We start from the raw sequence: 13,261 nt of genomic DNA, 5'->3' as shown, positions 1-13,261 counted from the left end.
GGAAGAAATGTTGCCATCATCATCATTGAAGTCCCCACTCCTCTTTGTTTTCATCCCTTTATGGAGACTCAGGTGGTCCCCACGCAACTACTTGGAACAGTAGTTTTTTACACTCCATTGATGAATGGAGTGTAAAAAACTGATGTGCGGCCAACTGATTTTCCCCCTTGGGATAAGGGGCCGACAGACAGACGGTTGGTCGAGTGGCACTGTGATTGATCATTCCAATTGCAATTTATCATTCAAGTGTGTATTTTGTTTGTGCCTCTCTCTTGTCTGTTCAAGGGGAAAGTTGTGATTTTCAGTATCCGGCTCTTGCTGCCTGCCAGCAAACTGGTGCTGTGGGAACCAACACATGGGCACCGGTCACGAGGACGTCCCACAATAACATAAGTGGATGTACTCAAGAAAGACGTATAGGAGCGCCAAGTACCAACGAGCTGGCCAGATGTATGGAGAACCGGGATGACGAAGCGACGATGGAAGGCTCGTCTGAGGACGACCTAGAGAGAGAGAGAGATTGTATTGTCTAAAACAGTAGCTGTCTTAGTCTAGCGGCCGGGTATTAACAGTTTAAAACCAAACTCATTAGACAATACATACACATCTGTGTGTATGTGTGAGCATCTCCTATATAGTCATTATGCAATATGATCTGTGGGGGAAAGTGTAACAGAAAAAAAATGAATAAATGTTATTTAACGTATAAAAAGTCATTTTTCCGTGAAGGTGATTGTGAGATTTATCTGCAATATGAATTTCAGACTCCACCTCAGCCAGTATCGCACTTGACCTAGTCTTGACGATCATCATGTTTCATCACAGCAAAAGCTTTCTGTTGGCATGTTAACCCTGTGCTGCTCGATGGAAGAATGGTTCTGAATGATTGCACGGCTCTCACATGCTTGACACCATCTAAACCAAATAAGTTTATCTTGGTCTCATTAGAACACAGAACATGGTTCCAGTAGTCCATGTCCTTAGACTTAGTCTGCTTGTCTTTAGCAAACTGTGGGCTTTCTGTGCATCATCATTAGAAGAGGCTTCCTTCTGGGATGACAGCCATACAGACCAATTTGATGCAGTGTGCAGCGTATGGCAGGCTGAACCCCCACCCCTTCAACCTCTGCAGCAATGCTGGCAGCACTCATACGTCTATTTTTCCAAAGACAACCTCTGGATGTGACGCTGAGCACGCTCACTCAACTTCTTTGGTCGACCATGGTGAGGCCTGTTCTGAGTGGAAACTGGGCCGCAGGGCAGTATAACAACATGATATAACAACGGCCCCAAATACACCTCCAAGACACCCACCGCCTTGCTAAAGAAGCAGAGGGTAAAGGTGATGGAGCATGTATCCAGACCTAAACCCTATTGAGTATCTGTGGGGCATCCCCAAACGGAAGGGGGAGAAGCACAAGGTCTCTAACATCCACCAGCTCTGTGATGTGGTCATGAAGGAGTGGGAGAGGGTTCCAGTGGCAACCTGTGACGCTCTGGTGAACTCCATGCACAAGAGGGTTAAGGCAGTGCTGGAAAGTAGGCTAATGTTGGCCACACAAAATATTGACACTTTGGCCGAATTTGGACATTTTCACTTAGGTGTGTACTCACTTTTGTTGCCAGTGGTTTAGACATTAATTGCTGTGTGGTGAGTTATTTTGAGGGAACAATAAAAATTACCCTGTTACAAGCTGTAAAACGGACTACTTTACATTGTACAAAGTGTCATTTCTTCAGTGTTTTCCCATAAAGAGATATAATCAAATATTTGCAGAAATGAGGAGTGTACTCACGCTTAATAAAAGACACAAAGTAACAGCGCATGCTATGAATAATTGCAAATTATTTTGATTGATTGAATACTTTATTAGCAGTTTGAATAGGAAAAACACTGGACAGTAGCCTACAGTTCAGAATGATACAAGGTCTACTGATAGGATTTAAACCCAAGGAAGCACAATGGCTTGTTTACATTGGGGTCCTAAGACAGCAATACTACATCATCAGTCAGATAAGAAATTAAAAAGATATGTACAATAAACAGGTGGGGGAGGGGGGTTGTAGGCTTTGTCTTTTTACAGGGACCATTTTCGAGTTTCAGGTAGGTTTTCTTTCAAGGAGCGTTTTTTATAGGAGAGTAGGGAATTACACTCCTTTAAGGCCGTTGGTAGGGCATTCCACATTTTGGTGGCGTAGCAAGAGAATACATGTTTACAATGCATATGAGTTGCACTTCAACAGCTGTTCAGTCACCACACGTGATTGGGCACACAGTATCTGGTTATCTGGTTTTACGCAGAAGAGAGTGAATCGGTAAAAACAGATAACGGTTTAGGGCGACAAGCCTAAAATGTTATCATAAAACGATATCATAACCAGTCACAAAATTTGGTTTCGTCACCAACATGCCGATGGTCAGTGTAAAAGATCAGATAGATTGGTTTGCCCAAAAATGAATGAGGACAGAATGACGGTGGTTTGGTCACTTCATAGTAGGATGGAGCCTGCACGTCACAGCCCCTCTGGTTTAAGAATAAGGAGTCACCCGAATAGAACACGTATCAAATTGTAACTTGTGGGTGTAGAACACTGTTTTGGGTCATGATTCCCATTGCAGCACCATCTCACATTCCTCCAACACACACGTCAAGATGGCGTCCAAACTAATTCATTGTAAACTTAATGAGCACAATAAAATATGTATCTGTAAACATTATAGGTTGGAATAATAAGCAACTTGGTAAAAACATTCTGTACAACTGGCCCAATGGCCGTGTCCCTCTACCAACAGCATATGTCACTTTGGCAACAGCACATGCCACTTTGGGAAATGGCACATTCCTGGCAGATGCCAAATGCCACTTTTCCAGCTCGCCCTTTATGCTAATGGGAGCTACAAACATTGGGCGACTGCCCCATAGGTTGAACTCCCGTTGGGTCGAACAGCCAGTAAGGCAGGTTAGATAATCACCCACATCACGGTTACTGAGGTTAGGGTTAGGTTTAGGCATAGTTTTACTGAGGTTAAAAAAAAAAATGTCCAAAAAAGCCATTTCACTAGGTCTTTAAATTCATTTTGTCATCCCCAAGTCAATTAAAACTAGAAAAGCAGTTCCTGCAGAAACTGCGTGGGCTCGCTCAAAGCACCCGCAAATTGTATGATATAATAGTAGGAAAAAAAACGAAGCACAAGGGTATAAAGAAAATTACAACTCAAATGGAATATAAATATATAAATAAAAAAATAAGCTTAACAGAAATTGTATTGAATAGAAGAATACTTCGACATGTAAAAGTCTGAATGACAAACTTTTGAAAAGTTGTAGGAATTGGTCAAATATTGACCAATCAGAAGATGGGCAGGGCTAAGTTATACCAATGAAGGACAAATCAAATGCTATCGAATGCTAATATCGAATGGTATAACCTGCTGACGCTGGTGAATGCTAACCTGGTGAATGTTAACCTGGTGAATGCTACTATGCCTAAACCTAACCCTAATCCTAACCCTAACCTCAGTAAAACTATGCCTAAACCTAACCCTAAAACCTAACAATGCGATGTGAGACTTATGGGTAGTCCCCCAACTGGGTGGGCTCGCTCCATGAATAACTCGTGAACTCTGGCTCGTCTTTCGAATCCACAAACTCCCCCTGCCAGACAAATTGTTCTTCAGGTCCCAGCAGTTGAAATGAAAAGTAATGCTGACTGCAATCCATCTTCACCTCAAATGGTGGAAGGTACGTTGGCCCGTAGTTCAAATGTGATCCAAAAGTGATCACCTGTAAATAGAGATAATTGTATTACTTAATCTGTGCTACAAATTTTTAGTAGCAGTACTATATTATTATTATCATCCTCATCTTTATGAAAACTTGCAGTAGCTGTAGAAACTGTGTGGGCTCGCTTCAACCAAAAAAATGAATAGTATAGAAAGTACAAATTGTCACAGTCTAAGGTGAGTAAATGTACTCCACTAGCATGTGACTGTATAGCATGAATGTGAGGCACAGTGTTTATGGCTTGTAGATCGGCTATTAAAAAATAGCCCATCTACAAGCGGCTTTTGTATTAATAATGGAATATGTGGGGCGGTTGGGGTTGTGTTGGTGTGGGGCTATGTTCATCATTAGTGTGAATGCATACAACTTGTCTGCGTTTGGCTCTGGGCTGCAGCTCCACTTCCGGTTCTCGTCTGGAGCAATGATAGTGAATGTACAGTCATCATATTGTAGCAATTAAAACGGAGTAAACTACATTATTTGATCTGATTATTTCATATAATCTTCATTTATATTTTGTATTATTTGTGTGTTAACGTTTACATGATGCCAGGAGTTCAAAAGGTCTTATTTAAAACCTTTCAAAAATGGGAGGACAGCTCTGCAACATACTGCTGTGTCCCACAGTGACAGTGTAGGCTACAGTTCTCAGTTTCCACCAGTGGTGGAAATAGTACTTATTATTTCTTACTCAAGCGAAAGTATCAATACTTAAGTACTCTGTTACAAGTACAAGTCAGAAAATGAGTAAAAGTATGAAAATAATGACAAAAATAATGTATTTTACAGAGTAGGTGGGGTGCTGAGGGGCTCACCACCGCGGAGAATAGACTTTCAACAGCGCAAAACTACCTTTGGTTTGGTGCGTAGTGAAATAGTTTTGTTTATTTTGACTGAAGTTGAGCGCTCGGAGGGGCTGAGATACTGGGGTCTAGCCATTTGCCGACGGGTCTGTCAGAGCATCACCGGGAGGTGACGCGATGGACCAGAGCTAGGGTGATGCCTGGTGCTGCATACTGTTCTAAAGTTTTTGCCAATTCATTTATATATATATCTATCTATAAATACGAGAAGTCTCTGCGTGTGTGTCTGTCTGTCTGTAATCCGCGTATCTCGAGAACCGTTCGTCCCACCGGCTTCAGATTCGGCACGCGCGTTCCCCGCCGCGGCACGAAGTGCAGTGCCGGGTCTCGACCCGACCCGACGCGCGGTTTTCCCGAACCGGCGCGAAACGTTCGGAATCTCCTTATGCGGGGTTGATTGTTGACATCAGGATGTTCCGGAGGAAATCGGCGCTGACTCATTGTGACATCACTGCAGTGCCGGGCCTTGCCTCGACCTGACAGATATCGCAAGCACTGGGCATAAAAGGGACACAGACAGATCTGTCTAACTCTCTCACTATCTGGATTATACGGCCGGGTGTATGGAGAACCGGAAAGATTGGAGACTCCGATGGAAGCTTGTCTGAGGACGACTGAGAGAGAACGATTTCCCCCCAGCCCGTGCGGATCGATTATTGCACAATATTGGAGTGGCTTTTTATTTTCCTTTCTTTTTATCTCAATCCTGACCACCACAATGTTTTGGACTGATTATTATTCTCCCCATATGGCTTGAACTGATGAACTCATGGCATCATGTAAACTTCGACACACAAATAATACAAAATATAAATGAAAATGATATGAAATAATCAAATCAAATAATGTAGTTTATACCGTTTTATTTTCTACAATATGATGACTGTACATTCACTATCATTGCTCCAGACGAGAACCGAAGTGGAGCTGCAGCCCAGAGGCAAACGCGGAAGAGTTGTATGCACAAGGCCCATTGACTTTTGAATACTTAATTAAATTGTAGTATTATTGTGTGATACCTCAGGCTCTACATGGACTGATGGTGACCCACACTTCAGACGGTAACGTTGATTTGGAGTGAGAGTACAGATGTCAGTCTGGATGAGTTTATCCTTGCCCTGTTGTTGTTTCACCTACAAAGACACAATACAATTGACCAGATGGTTCAATCCTAACCCCTTGTGTAAGTACAGATTGTTCAGGCTATGTACACAAGCTATTTAACCAGTCTTTGTTACAGTCAAAATAATGCCAGGGTATTTTGACACTGTATTTTTGTCCCTATTCTATAAACCTAGATCTTAATGATTATAATACTCTAGTTGTCTTTTCAAAAACAGAATCTGTTTCATACTGAAGTACAACAAAGTCTACAAAGATTCAAACTCTCTAGGATGCTAGCTATATTAGTTTCCCTACATTTTTATTAATGATTTTGTAACCCATTTTTCACCCAGTGCCAGTGGCACTAATCTCCCTCTGCCAACCTGGGGAGATCCCCGAACTGAGCTCACGCTTCTTATCACCTGACAGGAGGGAGTTTCCCCAGTAGGACATAGCACGTGGAAGGAACATGTTATTCCAACCAGTTCATTTTCCCCACCATCAGGTGCCCCGGCTGGCCAGGGGGAGGCATTAACGAGACCAGGATGACTGCATGTTTTTGTGAGGGTATCTACCCTAGATGCTAGCTATATTAACAGAAAATATTTTACCTCATTGAGAGTCACGTTGCTGGGCAGCAGAAATACTCTCAGTGTCTTTTTCCGACCGCTTGGTGGTGATGGTTGAAGGAACTGCAGAACCTGGGCACATTTTGGATTGAAGTCGTTCCCCAGGAGCCCAAATTTAGACAGGTGGGTCACATTTACCATCACATGAGAATTGGTCACTTCCTGTGGTCCCAAGAGGACCACCCTCTCATCTGTGATGTGGGCCACAGACAGGTAATCTGAAAGGTTTTTCAAACATTACACATTCAATGATAAGAACAAAAGAAAACACTCAAAAGAATTAGCTAAGCAGGAAGTTGTCCATTACTATTGTCAGATGCTTTGAATAAGAAACTTGAAAATGATTGGGCAATGAGAAGAGCAGTGCCTCACCACGTGTGATGCCATCTGTCTCACTGGGTTTGATGTCACAGAGTGGCAGGCGAAGCTGGCAGACAGACTCCTGAGGACACTGGATCTCAAACAGAGGCCCTGCAGGTGTCTTTCCTGTTGACTGGAACCATCTTTCCTCCCACTGCTCAGTCTTGTAGCGGATGTCTCCTCCTGTAGTTCCAAACACCAACCCTGTCACATTGCACCGGAACAGCCCCTTCCTGGGAAACTTGAACCTGTGATACAGAACAAGGATTTTTATTGATAGGAATCTATTGAATTAATCAGGGCCGCCGTCATAATTGTTGCCAGTATTGCCTAGATTCAATAGCCATTTTCAAGCCGGTATTGCATGGCAACACAAGTTTTTTGGTCAGTTGAAATTTTAGACAGTTCGCTTTCATATTACATACATTGACACAAAGCAGTACTGTACCGCAGAATGCAGACCGTCCACCGATTGCTTGCGATATTGCCATGACAACCAACAACCAACCAACAAGCTGACTGCCCCTTCGGGCTATGGGATAATAAGACTGACCAACCAACAACAGTCTGTTTACTTCTTCAAACTTGAGGCGGTTAGTAGCCTACACGGCAGTTTGTTTGTTGTGAATTTGTTACCTTGGAATATCTACCCGTGTATAATTCCGGCCAAACATGCACCATACACCAGCACCAGACACCAGAACTGTACAACGGCGACTTCACTTTATCGTGCACGGTGCATCTCATCAGCTGTGACTAACAGTGAGTAAACATGCTTGTTCTTGTGGTGGCTGTGTTAGGTAAGACATCATGCTATAGCCTATATTAAACCTATTATATTAAGCCTAAAACGGTTCTGTTCTGCCACCGTGCAATAACCGCGTGAAATGTCTCTTGTGAAATGTCTCTAGGAAATGTTGATATTATATTACAGGTCGTTCTGACCTAGCAGTTGGTTAAAATAGGCTCTCCAGAGGTGCTGAAATGAGCATGACAGTAGATGGTAATTTGGTCTCTACTTGGTCAGATGGGTTAGGGTTAGGGTTAGGGTTAGTACAGGCATTAAGGCAGGCTCAAAAAATAATTGGTGATTTTACCCATGTGTTACATGGGAAGTTTGTACTTCTACCTTCTGGAAGAAGGTACAGTGAACCTAAGTGGAAGTACATCAGGTTTAAAAAATCATTTGTACCCGTGTCCACTAAATTGTTGAACAAGGCTCTGAAACAGCACTGACTGAGAGTATTGATCAATCACTGTGCACTTGTGTAATGTTCCCTGTGTCATGTATTTCTATTATGTATTGTCACTGATGTTTTGTGTGTGGCTGTAGCAGGGGTGAGCCCAAGACAAATTTCCCTTGTGGACAAATACAGTTTACCTTGACAAGTTTGGGTATTGAAAATCTGCCAATAGTTAGAAGAAAGAGGAAGTCTCAGTTGTGATTGTGTGATCAGCTGATGGGCTCAAAGACACACAGCTTCTACATCCATACAGGAGTAATTAAGTAAGCCTTGCCGAGCCTATCTCTTGTTCCTGTAGCGTGAGGCGTGTACAAGTAAGTAAATACACCTTCTGGACATGATGTATAATAAAACCAGCATTGTATTGCTGGTGTTGGTCCACTGTATTTTTCAAGTTCAGAGTCAACACAGCCATCTACCTGGGGATTTTAGAGCACTTTGTGCTCCCGTATATATTTTTGAACGACGTCGGCAGCAGAAAGCGTTTGCTGCCAAAGGGAGCCATCGGCAGCTTTTCGGCAAGATGGCTCGCCGTCGATAAAGCCACCGGGACCCGTTGATGGAGAACTGGGCTTGTTCAGTTTTGAGCCGTCTTTTTCTAGGAGTCTGTATAGGACAGTCAATCTAGGCAAAAAAGGGCCTGACCCAAAAGAAATTGCAATAGTAATGGTTCAAGGTTTTTTATGATCCTAAAGGCCCATTCCCACTGGGCCAGATAACAGATATCTGGAGATATTTCTCCAGATATTTTTCCATTCAAAGTGGATGGTAGATACAGATAAAAAAATATATATACCACAGATATTTGCCACAGATACTTTTATCTGTGGCAAAACATTTTTTTATCTGTATCTACCATCCACTTTGCATAGAGAAATATCTGGAGAAATATCTCCAGATATCTGTTATCTGGCCCAGTGGGAATGGGCCTTTAGGGCGGTTTGCACCAACACGGATTAAGCCTTAAACTGGTTTAAATCGAGGTCTATCTTTTAATCCAGTTGCACCGAACCTTAAACCTAGTTTTTATTAATCAGGTTTAGTTTTAAACCATCCTTTTAATCTTGGTTTGAATTTTCACTGTAAACCTGGATTAATGTTAATCCTGTACACTACTTTAAACTTCGATTTAAACATCAGTAAGGGATTAATTTTAAACCTGCAGGAGAGGTGGTTTAAATGTAAACATGCCATTGACATGAATGGGGGTTCCCTCCTGTGAGAAGTCTCCCTCCTATCCACAGCTGGCAGCGTCCAGGCTTGCAACTGCACACTGCTGACATTTCGTTTATCATTGATTCCCACAGAACTCGTCCAGCTAAAGCTCTGTTTTTCGTGGCTTGTAAAGTTTGTTTGAACCCGCGGCGCAGGGGCGCTGGAACTCCCAAATCCCAAGGGGAGCTGAGCCTGGAGGAGTGCATATTTTTATTACGGTTTCGGGTGCTTATTCCCTGCACAACGGTGTAACAAGGAGCTATATAGTTACTAGTTATTTTAGCACACAGTGCAACACACAGCACGCATGCACACACACAGTCACTCACGCACACACTACAAAATCGGGTATTATTTTTGTAACAGTTTTCGACTGTTTTTTATTCCAACAGTTTGCAACAATGAGCCTATAGACAGTTTCTAGTTCTCAAATAAATAGACTTTGGTGTGCCATCAAAGCAGGATTTAAATTTGACTTCCCTTCTGACCGAAAGTGGCAAGGTGATTAGGTCACCATGTGATAATCAAATACCTTTTTTCAACATATTTTATTCCCCAAAGTCAAATACATTATTGTTTTAATATAGCTCTGTGTGTGTGTATATATAGGCTTATTTAAAAAAAAAATAAAAAAAAAAAAACTTTTTTTTTTTTTCCCCCCCCACCACCAGGGGAGCTGCAGCTCCCTCAGCACCCCACTTCCAGCGCCCCTGCCGCGGCGTGCACACCGCCGCAACATGTTTTCTGCTTGTTTGGGAAACCAGGAATGAGCGCCGTAGTGCGACTGCGAGGGGGGCAGATCTATAACGCCACCACACTGCCCCACTACACACCACGGTCCACGGAGTGACTGACGCGCTTGCCTACAGAACCCCTCACATCCTATTTAAAAGAAGATTTTTTGGAGGTCTTTTTTTCCTGTATAGTAAAAGTGAAGGGACCCAAACTTGAACCCCCTGAATTCAACTCGATCGACTAAGAATAAAATGGAATATTTTTAACATGTTTTTTTGGATGACTCTAATGCCTCGTACACACTACAGATATATAGTTGAACGTTTAGCTTGGTAATTCAATGTTATCTCTATGGAAACCAGCTTCCATGCTCGAAAAAAAGCTTGGAAATGAAAAGTTTGCTTTTTTTTCACTAGTCCTCAATTTTATATCAGCTTTTTTTAGCGTTCACACTGCAACATAGCTTGCTTTGTTTGCTCAACCAATCAGAGCACAGTATGGTCTGAGTAGGCGGGGATTCAGCCCCCCGAATCAACTTGTTGGCCACAGACACAGAGCTGCAGAAATTGCGACATAAATATTTTAACTTTTTTTAAATAACGGCTGTATATGTAATATTAATGATGATTTGGCATATATGTGGACTGTAATGAAAGGATATACAACCAACAAGTCGTGAAAACCCCGTGTCCTCCCGTGAGCGAGTATTCCTACCGTAGGAGACGGTAGGAGACGGTGTTACAACCACCGTCTCCTACGTTTGGAATAATAGCCTCCCGTACGACCCCCTGCATCCAGCACTCTCTCTCCCCCGGGGAGAGCTAGACAGCTGGGGCAGCGCTGTGTGTCGTGTGTGTGTGTGTGTGTGTGTGTGTGTGTGTGTGTGTGTGCGCGTGAGAGAGAGAGAGAGAGAGAGAGCGAGAGCGCACGAGAGAGACGCTGACCTGCCTACATTCCAATCAATTAGCAATCCTTTTGTTTTTTTCTCTCTCGCTCGCACACACACACACACTAGTGATGGGCAATCCCGTTCATTTCAGTGATCGGATCATTTCGTTCACGTTCACGGTAAAGATCCGTTCAAAAGATTCGTTCAAATGATTCGTTCATAGCGCGATCGTCCCGTGAAAAACACAATCGCGGGAGCGTTTTTCTTACATCGCGAGTACAGCCCGCCGTCGCGTCCTGTCTGCCGGCCGGGGCTTTTAGGGGGAGGGGCGGGGGTGTGAACGAAAGTGTGAACGACCCATTTCAGGGATTTGAACGAATCGTTCACGAGTCATGCTAATGATTCGAATCTTATGAACGAATCACTCATGAACGACACATCACTAACACACACACACACACACACACACACACACACACGGAAGCACACGGAAGCACAGCAGCAGCGGCAGTGACTGGACCGACCAAAACGGCTCGTTAAGTTATTTAACAGCTTGTTTGAATGTTCTATTCTTATTTTTTTACCAGAAAAAGCTTATGTAGTAACTTATTTCCCATCTAGAGAGGCTATTTTATATTATAGGTTTCCGAATGCACTCCTGTTAAAACAACCTGTTTTCTCTGATCGAAAGCAGGCTGACTGGTTGAGTGACAGGTACCTTGGACCGCTCATTTGCATAAAAATAAAGCTGCATGGTTTTGACCAAGCTGCCTGGTTGTTTAGCTCGCTTATTTTTATAACTATATATCTGTAGTGTGTACACGGCTTAAGGATCATAAAAAACCTTGAACCATTACTATTGCAATTTATTTGGGTCAAACCTCAGATTGACTAGAGTGGTTGAGAGTGGACAGTTTGCTACTGATGCAGAACAACGCAAGCCTAAACAAGCCAGATACATTTTCCCATCACATATTTTAACTAAATAAATACCATATTTTCAATCTCAACTCTCAATTCTTATTCCAATCTGTGCACGGAGAGCACAGAGCGCCGGTTGCCAGATTATGTGAGTGAAACAAGCGACCAGGTCTATAAGAAATAAGCCCAAAAGAAGCGACCAGTTTCACCTCTTGAGCTTAGCTATTTTTTAAAAGAATGTTAAAAGCAAGGCCAAATAAGCAACTACACAACACACACAAGCCCAAACCAAAGCAACCCACAACTAGCAACATTATAGGAGAACAAGATCAAAGTCGCTTATAATGATCAGACCTGGCAACACTGTCAATTTGTGTCAAACCGTCTGAATGCAATGTTCGTCGCCCGACTTTTAAATGACAAAGTTTGCCAACTAATGCCAGCAGACTGCAGCAGACTGGCAGTTTTGAGCCGTTGGAAGTAGGTTGTTTAGTGTGGAGACATCTTTAGCCAGAAGCAACTGGCTTGACCTGTACCCCAAAGAGAATCTGTGTTGTGTTGTTGATGAGAGACACCAGACTCAACCACACAGATGAGCTTAAGGCCTCTATAGCCCCTTTTCGACTGCAGCTTTAGCACCACACCACAACGCACCACATAAAATTATCTACATTTTCCATTACACAAAAGTACCCCTATCGGTAAGAAACAAATTGACCCTTTTAACCCTTTTTGTGCCTATCCCGGACAAGTTCGGTGTTTTTTCAATCCAATACAATGTTTTTTTTGCTATTTTACTTACCCTGAGCTGCTTGTAGAGATGTGGGTGGTCCTGGCTCGTCCTACGCTTTCCAACAAGTGATTCTAGATGGTCTGACGATTTATTCCATTGAAAATGGTTTAAAATAAAGTTTAGAGCCCCCCCAAAAAAAACTCAATCTATACTGTCCGCGGCACAACGTATTCTGGGGTGCCTATCCCGCTCTAGTCCGGGATATTTAATAAAATGAATTAATTAATCGGAGGCCTCAACGAAGCCCCGGTCTAATTTTCCATCCATGCCCGGGGCCGCGATTCTGTTTACATCGGCCCGTAATCGGGCAACGCCGCCGCACCGCACCGCGCCGCGCCGCCCACTCCAATTCAAACTCACATCTTTAGAGACCTTTTTCTCTGAACTGTGTTCCCAGTGCAGCGACAACGTTTATTTGCGGCTAAAATAGCTTCAGATCGGGCTTCTAAGAAATAAAGAAGCTAATAGCTAACTGTTAGCTAACTTCCTCCGGTCTTCATCCATAACAGGGTTAGGGTTAGGGTTATCATGTATTACAACTATATCCTGGTGGTCTAAATGAAAAGTCAGTGAGTGATCAGTCATTATGAAGTGTTTGGCCCTGTTTGGCCAAACGTTTACACAATATTCCATTTTTTTTAGATTGATCTGTATATGAAGGTACCGGTACATATGCGTAGGATGAGTTACCTGTATTCATTGGGTCTCTCTTCACTCGGTGTA

The 13,261-nt window shown here is 42.9% G+C and overlaps 1 protein-coding gene across 1 annotated transcript in view; it reads right to left on the bottom strand.

The window, feature by feature from the left end:
• Positions 1–1,985: 1,985 nt before the first annotated feature.
• Positions 1,986–13,261, bottom strand: part of LOC308307653 (NACHT, LRR and PYD domains-containing protein 3-like) — a gene marked incomplete at its 5' end in the record, with an annotated part of 20,813 nt that continues 9,537 nt past the window's right edge. The window contains 5 exons of the mRNA XM_080752918.1: positions 1,986–3,785; positions 5,668–5,781; positions 6,364–6,599; positions 6,754–6,989; positions 13,229–13,261. The exon at positions 13,229–13,261 is cut by the window's right edge and continues 8 nt beyond it. Coding sequence (XP_080609044.1) covers positions 3,573–3,785; positions 5,668–5,781; positions 6,364–6,599; positions 6,754–6,989; positions 13,229–13,261 — 832 coding nt within the window. The 3' untranslated portion in view covers positions 1,986–3,572. The remainder of the gene's footprint in view (positions 3,786–5,667; positions 5,782–6,363; positions 6,600–6,753; positions 6,990–13,228) is intronic.

Source organism: Nannobrachium achirus (assembly GCF_963921795.1).
Source record: "Nannobrachium achirus genome assembly, chromosome: 22".
NCBI classification, from domain to species: Eukaryota; Metazoa; Chordata; class Actinopteri; order Myctophiformes; family Myctophidae; genus Nannobrachium; species Nannobrachium achirus.
This window is presented reverse-complemented; position numbering and strand designations above follow the sequence as displayed.